General features: G+C 37.4%; 3 protein-coding genes across 4 annotated transcripts in view; all 3 read left to right on the forward strand.

Moving 5' to 3' along the window:
• Positions 1-1540: 1540 nt before the first annotated feature.
• On the forward strand, positions 1541-4051 carry LOC309505887 (odorant receptor 131-2-like; the record flags this gene model as incomplete). Its single annotated transcript, XM_082179346.1, has 2 exons — positions 1541-1860; positions 3084-4051. Exons 1-2 carry the CDS (start codon positions 1791-1793, stop codon positions 4049-4051), a joined length of 1038 nt encoding a protein of 345 aa, XP_082035472.1. The 5' UTR covers positions 1541-1790.
• Positions 4052-8060: 4009 nt separating this feature from the next.
• diabloa (diablo, IAP-binding mitochondrial protein a) lies at positions 8061-11135 on the forward strand. 2 transcript variants are annotated; one of them, XM_082179411.1, is made up of 6 exons: positions 8061-8304; positions 8424-8550; positions 9369-9491; positions 9596-9706; positions 9916-10012; positions 10114-11135. In XM_082179411.1, the coding sequence occupies exons 1-6, from the start codon at positions 8177-8179 to the stop codon at positions 10317-10319; spliced, it is 792 nt and encodes a 263-aa protein (XP_082035537.1). In that variant the 5' UTR covers positions 8061-8176; the 3' UTR covers positions 10320-11135. The 2 variants fall into 2 exon arrangements, with proteins under 2 accessions (XP_082035537.1, XP_082035536.1); XM_082179410.1 differs by having other exon boundaries at positions 8062-8304; positions 9366-9491.
• Positions 11136-12288: 1153 nt separating this feature from the next.
• nectin3a (nectin cell adhesion molecule 3a) overlaps positions 12289-17513 on the forward strand; it is a 35746-nt gene continuing 30521 nt past the window's right edge. The window contains exon 1 of the mRNA XM_082179791.1: positions 12289-12740. Coding sequence (XP_082035917.1) covers positions 12623-12740 — 118 coding nt within the window. The 5' untranslated portion in view covers positions 12289-12622. The remainder of the gene's footprint in view (positions 12741-17513) is intronic.

Below are 17513 nucleotides of genomic sequence, written 5' to 3' on the forward strand. Positions count from 1 at the left end.
CGTCCTCCCAAGTTTTTCTCAGGACGTCCAACACCCCACAGGGCTGACGTCCATAAAGAAGCTTGAAGGGGGAAAACAGATCGTTCTAACGGGCTAGTGAGGTCCATACCAATTCATTCAAAGGGTACCTGCTTTAGAGGAAGAGGGCGCAATGGTGCTTTTGGGGAGGCCGGTGGATTCACCAACTGACATTCACGACAAGCTGCACACCATCTGCGCACATTCTCATGAATGCCCGGTCAAAAGAATCGGGTCATGAGACCATTTAGTGTCGTTGCTTGTCCTAAATGTCCTGCCATAGGATTACAGTGAGCCGCCAGGAAAGGCATCTAATAATTGGGTTGTATCTTGTTTTATCTCAGTATCTTGGTTAATGTAGGGTGGTTTTCACAATGGTATATGTAAAGTGAAGGCAGATGAATGCAGGAGGACACAAGCATTTAATTGCAGCTTTTAATAGATAAAACAAGAACAAGGAACTAGGATATAAGGTATAACAAGTGACCAAGAACAAGGGAAACACAGAGGCTATATACACAGACAAGGCTGAAAAGGGAAAGAGACACATCTGGGGAGGCAATCAAAGAGAAACAATCTAAAAAGGAACTAAAAAACTACAAAACCTGCAAAGGAAGCAGAGAACCAAGATACAACCTAACAGTCCACAATAACACACAATACAGAATATCTAGCGGCCCCCCCTGTTTAAGGAACAGGTTCCAGATGCTTCAAAAACAAAAGGGAACAGAGTCCAGGAGGGTGGTGGGGTGGAGGCGGACCGGAGGAGGGATGTTCAGGGATGGCCTCTGTGGCTGTAATGGAGCTGACTGGCAGCTGCAGTGTGTGCGCGACCCAGACTAGAGACCTTACGCAGGCGGGTACCTGATGGATAAACCACAAATATTTGATGTAATAGGTGAAATAATATTCACATTGTCATTTGTGGTGAGGGTGCAGGTCAGGTTGGGAATCAATAGGCACGGGCGGACTGTGGGTCCAATAGCTAAGACTATTTCGACTCAGTTTGGTACCCACTGATAGGCAGCTGCTTTGAAACAGTGCCGTGCTTATTTGTGTTCAAGCTCTGTAGTTGTCAAGGCACAGTTGTGTAAACAGCACAAAGATGAAGGAGAATAGTTATAATGGTATTTAATGACAAAACTCTGGAGATCAGACAGGAAACTCACACTAACACAACTTAACATTGACAAGAACAGACAGAGAATGAGGGAGAACAAAGGGTATAAATACATGAAGCAAACAAAGGGAACTAATGAGTAATTAATGACAGGAGAACACACACAAAAAAAGGTCACAGGGAAGGCCCCTCCAGAAAAGGTCTGTCCTCACGCCATAAATAGTCCAACTGAGGAGGGAGGGAGGGAGGGAGGGAGGGGGCTCTGGAGGAGGGTGTGGAAAAAACAGGAAACAACAAAAATAGTCCAGGGCACTGAAAACTGGAGGAGCCAGGAGGAGCCAGGGGAAATCCAGGAGCAGGAGGAGTAGGGTGAATATCCAGAGTCCAGCCAGGATGATGCCCCACGGTGGAGTCGAGGGCGGGAGGAGCCATGGCGCAAATCTCCTTGACGAGGCCATGGGGTTGACGAATGGAGACGGCGCCGGTGGAGAAGGAGCCCAGAGCGCAGACAAAGAGCCGATGGACAGGCACGATACCACAGGCTTCAGGGGCCGTGACAGAGCCGTGGCAATGACCCTAGAGGTGGAACCAGGGTACCGAGGTCTGAGGTGGAGCCAGAGCGACTGAGGGCTGAGGTGGAGCCAGAGGGAAGATGGAGCCAGACGGAGCCGTAGGGGTGGAGAGACGGCACGCAGCAGATGGCTTGCAAGGTAGTGGTGTAGGTGAGGCGACGTCCGATCAAGGTGAAGCCAGAGGGTCAAGGGAGCCCGGTGAAGCCACAAGGCCAATGGTTCAAGGTGGAGCCGAGGGAGGGAGGAGCCAAGACGGATGGTGGAGTTTTGATGCCAGACCAAGGTGGACTGGCTGGATTAGTGGCTGGAGTGTGTGTGTTGGGGGGGGGATGTCAATGGTAAGACCAGCTTCAAGGTTATTGAAGCTTGGGGCATATAGGTAAAAAAAAAAAATGGCACAGGAAACAAAGAGGCAAACTTAAGGTCCACAACACAACATGGGATGTATAACAATACAATGCATGTTGAAGGATTGTTGAAATAACCGAAAACTCTGTATCTTCATTATGTTAGCTACAGAAACAATATATTAACAGTTATGTTTTTAAGGTTGTAAATATGTGCATGTAACAAATTTGAGATAGATGTACAATTAGCTGTAGTCAGAATGCATGTGGTAAACTGTATTATCTGAGTGGTATAGAATGAAAAGCATAAAAGGAGAGAAAGTGTAGCTTTAGAAATGCCATATGGAAAAGAAACAGATGCCACTGAGGAATAGAATCTAGCCTAATGGCATTCCAGTTGTCTGCTCTATTTTAGTTTGACTCTAGTTTGTGCACTAATCTAGCTTTTGACTCTTATGACATATTGTAAATAAAAGAAATGTAAATGCATGATTGTGTCTTAGTACGCCATGTCTATCCCCTAAACACAAGCAAATCTAAATTTAGCTCTAGATGTCAACAAGTAAGCAGATCCACAGGAGTTATACTCTGTCAAACTCTATATAAATGTTTGTTCACAGCGCATTTATTACACTTGATGACCAGGGCTCAAGAATAGAGTCCTACTGTCAGTAAGTAATGAAGCAAGGTGATATTTTTTACTGATTTCATGACCTTCATTTACTGTATGCAAACTGAAATATAATTTGTATGGCTACATAAATATTTGAAACTTATTAAATATTGAGAATAAATGTCACAATGAAATCTCTATATAAAATTGGGACAGTTTAATTCATTATAAATACAAGAATGAAATTATGTTAACTGAAATCATAAGTTTTTTTATTGCAACATAAATATTTGAAGCTTATTGATAATGTATATTATCAATGTTGATTATTTATTTCTCAAGGATGAGTCATGGTATGTCTCAAATATAGGCTGTGTTTTTGTTTGTCTAATTTCTGTCTAATTTTCTCCCAGATGTGCACACAATGGCCAGTCAGAATGCCAGTGTTGATGAACAGATACAATTGGTCCAAGTTGACCCTGTCCGGAGGAATATTTCACTGGCGCTGACCCAGATATTCTTGTGGCCCTTCATCTACCTCATCTTCCTCATGCTCTTAATATTCTCCAAGAAAGAAACTTTCAGAACAGAGACACGCTATATATTGTTTGGTCACTCTCTTCTGGTAGACCTAATAGCTCTTTGTCTGGCAGATTTTGTTGTGCTCTTATCATACAACTTAGTTTTAATACCGCTGTATTTCTGTATCCCCATCTGCATGTTGATGGATGTGCTCACAGCATCTGCACCACTGACTATTACAGCCATGTGCGTGGAGCGCTATGTGGCCATTTGCATGCCTCTCCGACATCATGCGATCTCCACCTCTAGAAGAGCCATAATGGTGATTTTACTGATTTGGATCCTGAGCTCCATAAACCCCTTTGTTGATATGTTCATTCTTGTCAGCACTGCCTCTCATGAATACTTGTCTCAACTCACACACTGTCATTATGAGATTATGATTCCGGAAAAGATAAATTTTTTTGCCAGGAGCTTGTTGAACATTGTGGGGCTTGTGGTTATTTTCATCATTGAAGTCTTTTGTTATGTAATGATATACCTTGCTGCACGTGCAGCATCTGGTGACAATAAGAAGTCAGCATCAAAAGGGCAGCGCACCATTTCCCTGCACATAATTCAGCTGTTTTTATGTACTGCCGAGTTGATGTGCCCTTACATTGAGAATGTAGTTATGCAGTATGATATTCAATCATATCTGACTGTCCGATTTATAAATTTCCTGGCATTTAGTATCACTTCTAGAGCAGTAAGTCCTCTCGTCTATGGGTTTACAGATGAGAAATTCTATACTGCTATGGCTTACTATTTCAGATGCAAAAACAACACCATCTCATCTGACACAATTAAACAATCATGATTATCTTTTAGTAAAGTCTTTAATTAATAATTCAGTCAAACTAGATGGTTTGTAAATGTTTTAAAAGTGCCTATGTGATTTTAACATACCTAAATGCATTCCAAACCTGTATGAGTTTCTTTCTTCTGTTGAACACAAACGAAGATATTTTAAAGAATGTTGGTAACCAGACAGTTGACGGCACCCTTTGACTTCCATAGTAAAATACTATGGAAGTCAATGGGCACCGTCAACAGTCTGGTTATTCATACAGATTTGTTACAACATTAGGGTGAGTAAATTATGACCATTTTTTCATTTGTGGGTGAACTATCCTTTTAAGAGTGACTAGTCCATGTAAAATCATCCAGAGTTTGTATTTGTCTGGCCAATAAGGTCTTTGGACGGTGCCTCTCAGAAGCAGTATATTGCTGTATAGTGACCTCTGTTGGCTCGATTGAGCATTATTTTCTTTGCATTACATGCATGTCAAAGTAAAAGAAAAGAAAGAAATGTATGTATGTATATATATAATCTACATATATGGAAAGCACTTAACACACACAGTAAGCGTTTAAGGGGTCTTTTGCATCCTGTAGGTGAACATCATGTCAATTTAACATACAGTAATGTAAATGTACACAAATAAACAATGATTCAAGCTCAACAAATTTACATTTTGGATTTAGAATTTCTGTTGTTTTGGTTTTCCAAATGTTTTTCATGTGTAATGTCTGTAATGTTATGCCACCCTGGATGCAGCACACTTTCTTTCTGAGGCATCTTAAGGAAATATTAATAGGCCTATCAGCGGTTACTACAAGTGTCACATGTCCTATTGAAATATTGAAAAATAAATATGATGTGCCAAAATGTAAATACATTAAATCGGTACAGTTTATGTGATGCTGCAAGGCTCATATCTCCTTTAATATAAACACATAAACACATATTACTCACAAAATGGTTTAGCACGCTATTAGGTAGATACCGGTATGTTCATTGCAATCATTAGATTATAACATTACAAAGAAACAGCCCTTAAGTCTGAGCCAGAGTGGTTTCAGCATCTCAAACATGTACTGTATGCACAATACAAAAACAAATACCCTAACAGAAATGTCATGCAAATAAAACTTAAAAGTGATAATGCCAAAATGTTTGTTACATATCTATAATGTTTTGTGGCCTTTGCATGCCACTGTGACATGATGCAATCCTGACCTCCAAACAGCCTTTATTGTGATTTCTGTGTATTCTTGTGGTTTGAACCCTGAGCTCTATAAACTCTTTGTTTATGTGTACATTCTTATACTACTGCATGAGATAAGTGCTTTCTGAACTCCCTTGAGAGGTTTCATCACTTTCTATGGGTCTTTCTTTTTGTTGAGTAAATGGTTTTGTAGGATAGTTTTTTTTCACCATTAAAATAACAGACAAACTGAACTTTCTATATGATACAAATGTTTTTAAAAGTGCAGCAACAATACTGGCCAAAAGGAAATATAATTGGGACATAGTTGCATTCATCATGGTAAATGAAACTTATAACTAAAATTGCATAAATGTCCAAACACTCACACATTTTATATATAAAATGTCTATATGGAGGGAAGTGTGTGTGTACCATAGACTGGTGTGTACATTATAATATTAGAATGAAGAATCATGTGACACTGAGAAATGGACACATTCTAAAATATAATAAAATAGAAAACAATTATTCACATGAAGACCAAGTGAAGTCACAGAGCGGGGTCACCGAGTGCTGAGGTGCATGGAAAGTTGTCAATGCTCAGCTGATACCCATATGGTAAAAAATATATTTTAAAATATATTTTCACATTTGAAGAAAAACTTTATTTGTCTATAACACGTGAATATTTGAATACAAATCAGTAAGGAACATACTTTAGAATGTAAAACCAAAATTACAATATATATATAAGAGTTCAGATGCAAAAGCCTCTAAGTGCCATTTGAAATTTTCTTCTAGAATGATCATTTTTATCAAGCTCGTATATTTAAGTTCAGTAATTTCCCTTAAATGGCAAAGAAGATTACCAATTAATTGTCATTTAAGTGAAACTATTGAACTTAAATATACAAGCTTGATAAAAATTATCATTCTAGAAGAAACTTTCAGATGGCACTTAGAGGCTTTTGCATCTGAACTCTTCATATATATATTGGCTATATTCCCCGTTTTGGACACATTTGGCTTTCCATGGTTGAGCAGTTGCATGCAAGCCTCACATCACCAAGTACAATGCTAAGCATCAGATGGAATGGTGTAAAGTACCCCGCCACTAGACTCTGGAGTAGTGGAAACGCTCTGTGGAGTGACAAATCCCGCTTCTCTGTTTGGCAGTCTAATGTGGGTGAATCTGGTTTGGACAGATGCCAGGAGAACGTTACCTGCCTGACTTCATTGTGCCAACTGTAAAGTTTGGTGGAGGGGGGATAATGGTGATACTAGTTTTTCAGGGGTTGTGCTAGGCCCATTACTTCCAGTGAAAGGAAATTTGAATGCTTCAACAGACATTTTGGACAATGCTATGCTTACAACTTTGTGGTAAGAGTTTGTGGAAGGCCCTTTTCTATTCCAGCATGACTGTGCACCAGTGCACAAATCAATGTCCGTAAAAACATGGTTGGATGAGTTTGGTGTGGAAGAACTTCACTGGCCCGCACAGAGCCCCGACTTCAACCCCATCAAACATGTTGGGATGAAATGGATCCGAGATTGCCTTCTTGTCCAACATCAGTGCCTGACCTCACAAATTTTATGCTGGATGAATGGGCAAATATTCCCACAGAAACTTCAGAAAATTCCCAAAGAAATCTTGTGGAAAGCCTCAGAAGAGTGGAAGCTGTTATGGCTGCAAACGGGGACCAACATAATGTATCATTACAGTCCATATTGGTGTCAGGTTTCCAAATATTTATGCCCATATAATATAAAATAGATGAGCAACTTGATGGGGAAGAGCTGAGAAACTGTTCTGACCAATTCACTCTTACTATTCAAAGCTGAAAGATAAGTTTTTGGTTGAGGTCGATTGAATTGGTTTATCAAGAGCTTTCTTCAGTTATCTAAAGCAAAGTAAACACACAGTAGCTATGGCTCCATGTTGCCTTGATAGATTTTGCCCACTAAGTATTTTTTTCTTATCATGTGGACTTGTTTTTCTGCCACACCCCTTTGAGACGTGTAGGTAGGGTTGCCAATTGTCCCGTATTAGCTGGAACGTCCCTTATATTGGGCCTTATTGATTTTTCAGATACATGACCTCTCTTGTCCCACTCATTAAATCTAACCACTGTGGCCGTTATTCGTTATTTTAAATGTAGACGAACGACAAGCGTGCTCAAATTGAAAGTTCAAAAGAACAGCATTAATCTGAAATAGAAAGCTTTTCTAATATTAAAATGTCTTTACTGTCACTTTGACAAATTTAATGCATTAATTTCTTTTTATTATTATTATTATTCTTACTGACCCCAAACTTTTGAACGGTAGTGTATAATGCAACAAAAACTTTCAGTAATTTGTGTGTATGTGACATTTATTTCTATGACGTTAAAATTCTTTTTAGGATTAAGTTGTGTAAAAATTAAGCAAAACAAATGTGTTTAGCCTATCTGAGAACCTAACAGACACTGAGCTGTGTGGTACAGTACATTTTGAGTGTCACTTATTTTCCTATAAAGAACCACGATTGTCTCTTAATTCCTTTTCTGAAATTGGCAACCCAATACTGTACGTGCAGGCCATGCTCATCAATGGCATCTGTTCCCAAAACACATTGTTTTGTGATAGCTGTCACCATACTGCAAAACAACCACTGCTCACTGTTTACCAGTCTGTTATACAACTTTTGTGCTGACGCAGTGTGTAAATGTGCGTCAAACCCTATCTTTCCTTGAACTTAAACCGCTAAAATCAAGATTAAAGGTCCGAATAAACGGATCAATACACTGCATGCAGGGCAGAGTCCTTTAGCAGTATATAAATACTGGTGGCCAGTGCTGTCAACTTTAAAAATTGCAAGAGCTTTACTTTAAGACAAATACAGGCTTAAGGGATAAATCTACGAATATTATTATTTATTTATTTTTATTAGTAAAAGACTGTAAGGCAATATGCAGGCTTTTAGAAACTGTGGTTTGTGTGCTAGTGGGAATCTTCTTAAAAGTCGGACCGACTTCCTGGTTGCCCGGAGAAACATGTCTGTGCTGCGACTCAGCGCTGCGTGCGTTCAACTTCTCAAGTAAGATTGCGTGTTTTTTTTGTTTTTTTGCGATTGTAATATCGTGGTGGATATGCGTGTTGGGGTATTATTTTAAATTAAGTCTTATGCTCAGTCTAATTTATTTTGTTATATCAAAGGGACAAGACCAATGTGTTCTGCAGCAGCCCCGTTCATCAGCGTCTCCTGCGCCTGCCGAAGGTTGCCCGATCCAAAGCAGTCGCGTTCAGTGTCGGCAGCGGCCTCTGTGCGGTTCCTTTCACACAGGTAACTAATGCATGTTTAAATTGTGCATTTACGCTATAGGCATGAGCAACTGACAAACTTGTGTTAAAACGCACGTATGGAGAGCCGAGCGTTGACAGCATGGGATAGCTAGGGTGAATTCAGGTTGATTGGGACACTTTCCAAATTATGCCAAAACCTAAAAATAAAAATGTTGACATTCAGTCAATTCAATCTTTTGTGTTCAACAGAAGAAAGAAACTCGTACAGGTTTGGAACAACATGAGGGTGCATAAATTATGACAGATTTACATTTTTGGGTGAAATATCCCTTTAATGATTCTCTACTTTTTAATAATTGTTGCCAAATCAAATGGTTTTCTTATTTCTTATTAATGCAATAAGTATTTATTACAATTACTTTGTAATTGGTTTGATTTAAGCATAACAAAATAGCAAATTTGAAATCTTGTAAAAGTTTATAATGGGACATTTTAATCAAATAACTGCCCTAGCTTTGTGCTGTATTATATATTTACATATTCATCTTTCCCTGAGAATACTACTTTTTAAAACAAAACGTAGTAGGCTACATGATGAAATTTGTGGTTATGCGAGTCAGTTAGTTAATGTATGTTAATTCAGTAACCGCTCTTACTCAGTTTTATGTGTTGTTGACTAACTAAAAAGAATAGGCTCAAAAGAGTCATTTGTCTCAGAGCTTGTCACACTGTACATTTCTGATTCATTGAAAAGAACCAACTCAAGACTCACTTACAAAAATCAAAAAAATAGTTCCCGATCTTATTCTTGACCATCATGGCAAGTGTAATGAAACGCATCCCTTTTTCCTCCAGCAGGTTGAAAACCTCTCGCATGAATCCCTGATTCGTCGGGCCTCTTGTCTGGTCACAGACAGTGCCAACACATACCTCTCTCAGACAACGCTGGCCCTTGTGGATGCCCACACACAATATGCAAAGGTAATACTTATAAACACTGCATTTTAAAACTATAGTCCACTCAGTAAAACTTCACAATGTGGAGACTTGATTGATGTCTAAAATATTGTTTAAACTTTTCTCAGGCACTACATACACTCATTGCACTTCAGAAGCGATACATTACCTCAATAGGAAAAATGACCCCTTCTGAAGAGGACAGCATTTGGCAGGTGATCATTGGCCAGAGAGTAGAGGTAAATTCTGTTCCTTTAAATGTTTTTTTTTTAAACATTTTGTAGAACAAGGTCTGCTTTCGTTTATCTAAGTGTTGTTTACCTTTTGCAACAACATGAATAATGATAAGTAAGACTGATTAGCAGACCTTGTTGATATCGGAAGTAGTTATATCTATTTGAAGAGGACTCCATTTCAGAGCTTTCACGATGTTTCTCTCTTTTGTCAGGTTAGTGATAGATTGGAAGAATGTAAACGCTTTGAGTCAAACTGGATGAATGCCATCCACATCTGTGAGTTGTCAGCAGAGGCAGCCTACAATTCAGGTATGTTTATCAATTGACCTTATTTATCACAATCCGTTAAAAAAGCCCTTGTACGAGATTGATCCAGGCTGTGAATTGATTCAATCCTTATATTTTTACAGGGGCAGAGCATGCATGCACAGCAACAAAGACTAACCTGCAGGCGGCACAGTCCAAAGTGGAGGAGATTAGAAAGATCTCAAGAGAAGCAAAGAAAAAACTGGCTGAGACTAAAGCAGAAGAAATCCAGAGAATGGCTGAATATGTGTCCAGCATTGACATTAATGACCTGGAAGATATTCCAGAGGCCTACCTTCGTGAGGACTAGAAAAAATACAAATGTTCTCGAGTTTGCAATTCTGTAGCAAGCAATGAATCACTCAATGAGTATGACTGAATCCAGAATGCACCTTGAAATGAATTTGCATTTTGCAATGAGTATTGGTTATGGAATTAAAAAGTCCTGATTTTAAAGGCCTCATTTAATCCATATATGTGTTCATAACAATAGAACAGGTTAAAGTCCAACAAATGTAATTTATTTAAAATAACTTGTATTACCTGTTAAAGTTGTTAACACAGCTTCTAAGATCCATAGATTGCTTTGGAAATAACATTTGTTTTGGTATTTGTATATATGTATATATTTTCATATTGTTTATTTTTGATGCAATTACATGATGTGAGTTAATGCAACATTGAAATTATATCACAGGATGATGCGATAGTACAATATATTTCTACAAAGTTGCAATCAATCTGTTTTATATTTTTAAGAGTTCACCTGCTATTTATTATCTTAATAAATGGAAAATTTATTCAGAACAGTTTTTGCAAAATGTTTGAATTCCATTCAATGGAACTGAATTATGGTGCCTTGCTGTTTGACAGTGAATTGATTTGTACATTTATAATATTTTGTGTCATTCAAGCATAAACTTGTTTTAATGACATCATTTATTATAATTATCATGTGTTGTATCTTTAAATTACAGTTAAAGTTTAGTGGGTTTCATGTTGAAGTTCAACGTTTTAACCAACAGAGGGCGATGGCATGCTTTATTATGGAAAATAATGTTTGGGAGAATGATGTCAGAAATAAACATTGTTTAGACTAAAATAATATTTTAGTCTAATTACAATACGGAAGTCTGTTCCTTCAGTTATTAACTTTAATAAAGATGTTGAAGAGATAGTACACACTTCTTGTTTTGGACACAAACATTTAAGTTATGCAGAATGGAAACCTCAGTTATTCACTTTCATTGCATAATTTGCCCATATAATAAAATTAACGGTGACTGAGACTGTCTTTCAGCCTAAAAAGTTTATCTTTTTATTTGACACTGATACAAACTGTATTTAATACAGGTTCTTCAAACTGAAGTTTAATTCAGTGTCAGCGTATATTCCAGCACAGTGATGTGTTTTTCTTTCCTACCGATATATTAATTGATTCTAATCATTCAAGGGATAGTTCACCCAAAAAAAAGAAAATTTTGTCATTACTTACTCAACCTCAAGTTGTTCCAAACCTGTTTGAGTTTCTTTCTTCTGTTGAATACAAAAGAAGATATTTTAAAGAATGTTGGAAACCAGACAGTTGATGATCAACTTTTTGATAACCAACTTTCTTTAAAATATCTTCTTTTATGTTCAACAGAAGAAATAAACTTCATATAGCCTAGGTTTGGAACAACTTGAGGGTAATGACAAAATCAAAATGTATTTGTGAACTATCCCTTTAAGGCTTAATGGCCTGTATTTATTACTGAGAATCCAAAGAGTTATTTCGACCTTTACGAACTTTCCCTCTGACACTTTATAATAACTACCTTTAAAAACAAACTATCCATGCTATATTATTTAATGTTCTGCAGATCGTTAGAAATTATTTAAAAATTACTTAAAATTGAGGCTAATCAGATTCGATATGTTCTCTCTTCTCCACGATTCACGAACTCTACGAAAATATTTGTCTGTATGTGTATCAAGTTCCAGAAGTCTTTGCATTAGAGGAGTAACATACATTCAGAATATCGAGGACCAATAAAAATGATTGATTGGTGTAAATGGCACCACTCAGCTGGGGATTTATCACTCTTGGAAGACATAAATAAAACACAAGGATCATGGAAAGCGTGCCCAGCATGGCTCACTCTTTAATCTGAGTGAACTGGGCGACATCTCCCAGAACCCCATTGAGCCAAGCCATTCCAATATGTCCAGTTTTGTAATGTTACAAGGAACATTTTAGCAAATGCATTCCAGCACGACCAAATGAAGTTGAAGAAGACAACTCTAATGCACAGCGTGTATGAGACTACTGAATATCTTTATCAATTAAAGGAACTTTAAAATACCCAGATATCCCGGGACACTCTTTTGCTTTTTAACTTTGCACAGCCTTGTTTTTTCCATTAATTCGAAGTTGTTGCTATTAGCCTATATCCATCGATCATTTGTCTCTGAACGAGTGTAAATTCTAACTGCATTGCAAGCAATGCCCTGCGTTTTTGACGAGTTTATTTTTAGTCGGAAACAAACCACTGCTGGACTGAAGGTTCCGCCCACGCGCGGTTCGGCTGCTGTGTGTGTGTGTGTGTGTGTGTGTGTGTGGATCAGACACAGATGAGGAACTCACTGCAGTCAGAAACCATGGCAGAGGAAGTAAGACACATATTTGGGAATAGCACGTTTTTCAATGGGCTTCTACCTCTCCTCGGACTTCTATTGAGCGTATGCACCGGTGGGTACTTTATCTTTTCCAGGATGATAACAAGTCATCTTGAATCGGACTCACCTTAAAGTTTAACATGCAAGTTTTGCGGTGAAGTTACCTATCGAGCTTGGATCGGATGTCTGCGATAGTATGCCCATGTGTGAAATGGTCCGTTAGCTGTTAAAGTTAAAATGAACTGTTATTAAACTAACAATAATAAGCTGTTCATTTTATTTTCAGACAGTTTTTTTTTTTTACCTTAAGATACTTAGGTTTATGAAACTGATTTAGTATTAGCCTACAAGCAAAGCGTGTCCAATATTCATTTCTTTAAAAGACTTTCATTTGCATTATTTTCTGTATAGTCCTTTTATAAAGGTCTTATTATATAGCCTAAGTTTTTTGTGAATTTAATGCATGATGTAAAATCAGTTTATAGTTTTTCTATATTTATATTGCAAATATTTCAAAACATCTTCACATATATTTTAATCCTTAAAACCTACTAGTCTCTATTTTCATGCTACTAGTACTTATTTTTTTTAATCTATTGAATAAGTACTAGTAGCTAATGAACAAGTACTAGTATCTAGTAATAGGTACTATCTAAAAAATAAGTACTAGTACCTAATGAATAACTACTTGTATCTAATATATATGTACTAGTCACAATTGGAATACATACTAGTCAGAACTGAATAGTTGATATCTGAATGACAGATCCCATAGAAGTCATGGCAAATTTTTTAAATGTGTTACTAGTAACAAAAGAATAGTTACTAGTCCCTATCGAAATAAGTACTAGTATCTAATGAATAAGAACTAGTATCTAATTATAAGGACTAGTAACTAATGAATAAGTACTAGTATCTAATAAATAAGTAGCCTACTTGTACCAATTTAATAGGCACTAGAATCGAATTAATAAGTACTAGTGTCTATTTAATAGGTACTAGTATCTAATGAATGAGTACCAGTCTCTAAAAAAATAAGAACTAGTATCTAATGAATAACTACTAGTATCTTTTAAAAAGGTAGTATCTAAAGAATAGGCACCAGTACCTAAAGAATAAGTACTAGTACTTAATGGAATAGATACTAGTATCTAAAAAATAAGTACTAGCATGAAAATAGATACTAGTAGGTTTTAAGGATTAAATGTTAAAGTGGCTTGCCATATTAGTTAATAGCAACATGGCTTTATATTACTTTAAAGATGCATTCAATAATTATTTGGCTAATTCTTTTTTGTTTGTTTTTTTACACATTTTGTAATAAATTAATAGCATTTTTATTTGAAGAACAGTATAGGGGCTGTCAGACTCCTGGATGACAAAATAACCTTCTCAAATTCATACACACTTGATGGAAGAGTCAAGAGTAGTAGGTCATTTGGGACACAATTTCTATGTTCAGAGAAGTTTCAGATTCGGCTGTTTCATGTAAGTTATGCTGAAACACCCAGAATGATGAACCAGAATGGAATGGTTGTAAAGTGTTTGAGTAAATGGTGAAGAACAAGTGAAAGGTTGGGTGTGTTTAGGCAGGGGGGTGGAGGGCATACTTTAGTGCCTGAAAGGAAAAGGACTGAAGCCGCAGAGTCTGGACGTATTGACCTGTTATTTGGCACTCTGCCAGTAGGACCTTCCACTTTTGTTGCCTTAAATATTAGGTTAAAATAGGAGAAACTGTCTGACTGCCCCTTAGTAAAACACTGCAAGAGGAAGTGGTACTGTATGTCACACAGAATGACTATAATCATGTCGTTTGTAGCCCAATGGGAAGGGTGGAAAAATGGATGCAGCAAGCAACTTTAAGCATAAATAAAGCATTTGCTAAATGGTAGGTTTAGGTCATGGGTCTTGGTAGTTCACTTTGACAGACTAGATGCTAATGTTGAATCTGCATCTAGTGCATCTTACTGCATCTTTAAGTCAGCATTTCTACTGACTTAAAGATGCAGTAAGATGTACTATATGCAGATTCAACATTAGCATCTAGTCTGTCAAAGCAAAATACCATGACTTAACCCTACCATTTAGCAAATGCTTTATTTATGCTTGCTGCATCCATTTTTCCACCCTTCCTATAAGCGATTTCTGAGAAACACTGTTGAAAGTGGATCAGACTGAGCACCACAACACACTTGTAGCCAATCAGCAGTAGGGGGCGTGTCCACTCATGATGGAGGAGGAGAGAGAGTGAGCAAGAGGGAGATTTGAAGAAAGACTGTAGAAAGAGAGATGGCTGAGAGACATTACTAAAGAGAAAAGGTCAGAGGAATATCACTGGAAAAAATGGTTTTGATCAGGAAAGAGCTTTAGGACCCTCGTTAATATTTGAAAAGCTTTCCAGCGCTGGAGAGACTGAAGCAGGAAGGCCTGAAAACGGATGCCAAGGTTGCAATGTTTTCATGCTCCATATGTGAGTAACATTGGTTTTACTGTGGTTCACAGAACCAAGATATGCTGTTGTTGTAATGTTAGCTATAGTAGCTGGACAGTTTTGAGTGTCATTGTTTGTCTGGAGCTGGTGTGCTGCTGGCAACCAACAACCAACTCTTGCTAGTATATACCCTGTATGTTCTTTCTTTTTTTTTTCTTTTTTTTTTTCGTTCATCATCTTTGCTTTATTTTTCACAAAGCAGTATTTTGCTTCGTTTTAGCTATGATAAAGAGACATCCACTCTTGCATTGCGTGTTCATGCATTTTGGGGGCGGAGCAATGAAGGGAGGGGTGTGTTTGTTTTGGGTTGATTTCAGTGTTTCTCAGAAATCACTTACTGCACCTTTAAGCAATAAATGGATGTAGAATTAACAGTTACCAAACTATATCAGAGACTATATCACTGGATTGAATTTAGTTAACTTTTATTTTTGTTGACAATTTCAAGGGATTCTGAAACTTTTTGTGTGGTTTTTAATATATCAGCCTGGTCAATTAATGGCATATGCATATATATTTATAACATTTATAAAAAATACAATGATTAGAGTAGAATAAATAACAAATAAGTACACTATTTGTTCTTTTAATTTCAACAATTTTGCCTGGGGAGATGAATCCTCCTTATAGACAATGAATGTCTTTTCATGCATGAATCATAAATCCAACGTGTATGTAATTTGAAGAGAGAATGAGACTTGAGGCTTTGTCAAATCAGCAGTTTACCTCACGTGTTTTTCTGTATTGTGCAAAGTGATTTCAAAGGGTCATTTCAAGTATACATTTAGTAGACAGGCCATTCACTGCAGTCACTGTCGGCAAATGACATGCAGGCTAATCCAGGGTCACGTAAGGACAGAGCATACACACACGCACACACACACACACACACACACACACACGCACGCACGCACGCACGCACGCACGCACGCACACGCACACACACACACACACACACACACACACACACACACACACACACACACACACACTCTTTGATAGCCTCTCTGCTGTAGATTGAGAGAGATCTATGTTATAGAAATGCAGTCAGCAAGTGTCACCCTGACCGGGCAAATTAGACCAAGGTGAAAGCAATGCAAGCTCAGCTCCTTCATCATGCAGGTGATGCATCACAAAAAATATAGGTTAGCCTATGTTATTTCATTGCTGCATGCTAAATGGATAAGCCAGAGTGTGATTTAGGCTAATTGGTTTTTTTGTTGGCTTCCCTCTCGAAAAGGCTATTTGAGTTTTTGCTGCTTTGTATAGCACATAGAAATGACCAATGCATGTCAATAATGATCCAGAATGCATGCATACTTTCATGGGCTCTTTGTTATGTGCACCGCATCATCCAGCCCATCTTTGTACTTCAATTTAATCTCACTTAGCCTACATAACTGCAGGCTGAAATCTTACAATCACATTAAAATATTCTTTTGAAGGAGGTCCATCAGGAAATGACTGTTAGACTTTATTGTGAGCTGAGGCAGCACGGAGGGGCGCAAGCCATGACCGCAAAGAAGCATTTTGCTGTGAATGTCTTCCATCCAGGAAAGATGTGATAATCAGAGTCTCTGTAACTGGGCTGCTCTCCATTAAACAATGTAATGCTGTAACCTTCAGTCCTGGGAAAGTGCTGTTCCTTGTTATGTGCATACTTTGTTGAAAAGAGCAGAATGGCTGATTACCAGCATATGTTGTGTTTTGGATGCTGGTCTCCCAATCAGGCTTCTTAACTAGCTCGCAACTAGCTGGTCAACCAGCTTCATCAGAACATCACACTGTTAACATTTGTTGCTGGTGAATATGACAATGTAGCAGGTATGATCAGATGTACTGTATTGCTCTTGTGGTTTGCTGTCCAGCAAGACTTACGTAGGTCAGTGACCTGATGCTCATTTTCCAGATATATGATTTGCAACCGTGACTTCTTCAATGATGATCATGTTTTTATTTTCTGAATTAAAATAAAACAAAGGAAAAATGAAGAAAAAAGTCTAATTAAAATAAAGTATAGAGTAAAAAAAAGTTGTAGAGTGGTTTAGCATCTTTAATTAGTATTATATAAGAAAAAAATATATTACTGTTGTCCGCTAAAAGTCATGTGGCGTAACTAACAGTCATTTGTGGTCAGTAGGTCTTTTAAAAATCATATTATTTTAAGTTGGCATTAAATGAAGATTCACATGTATCTATTTTCTAAATGCATATAAAAAGTCTTATTGTGAACAATTCATCTGTGCATGTTTCATTTAAAAACATGTAATCAAAAATGTCATAGGATACGATTAATTAATAATTGATTTAAAAAAACTTTTTATCTTAACATACACACACATATATATAAATTTT

Source organism: Leuciscus leuciscus, assembly GCF_965113295.1.
Source record: "Leuciscus leuciscus genome assembly, chromosome: 9".
Classification (NCBI taxonomy): domain Eukaryota; kingdom Metazoa; phylum Chordata; class Actinopteri; order Cypriniformes; family Leuciscidae; genus Leuciscus; species Leuciscus leuciscus.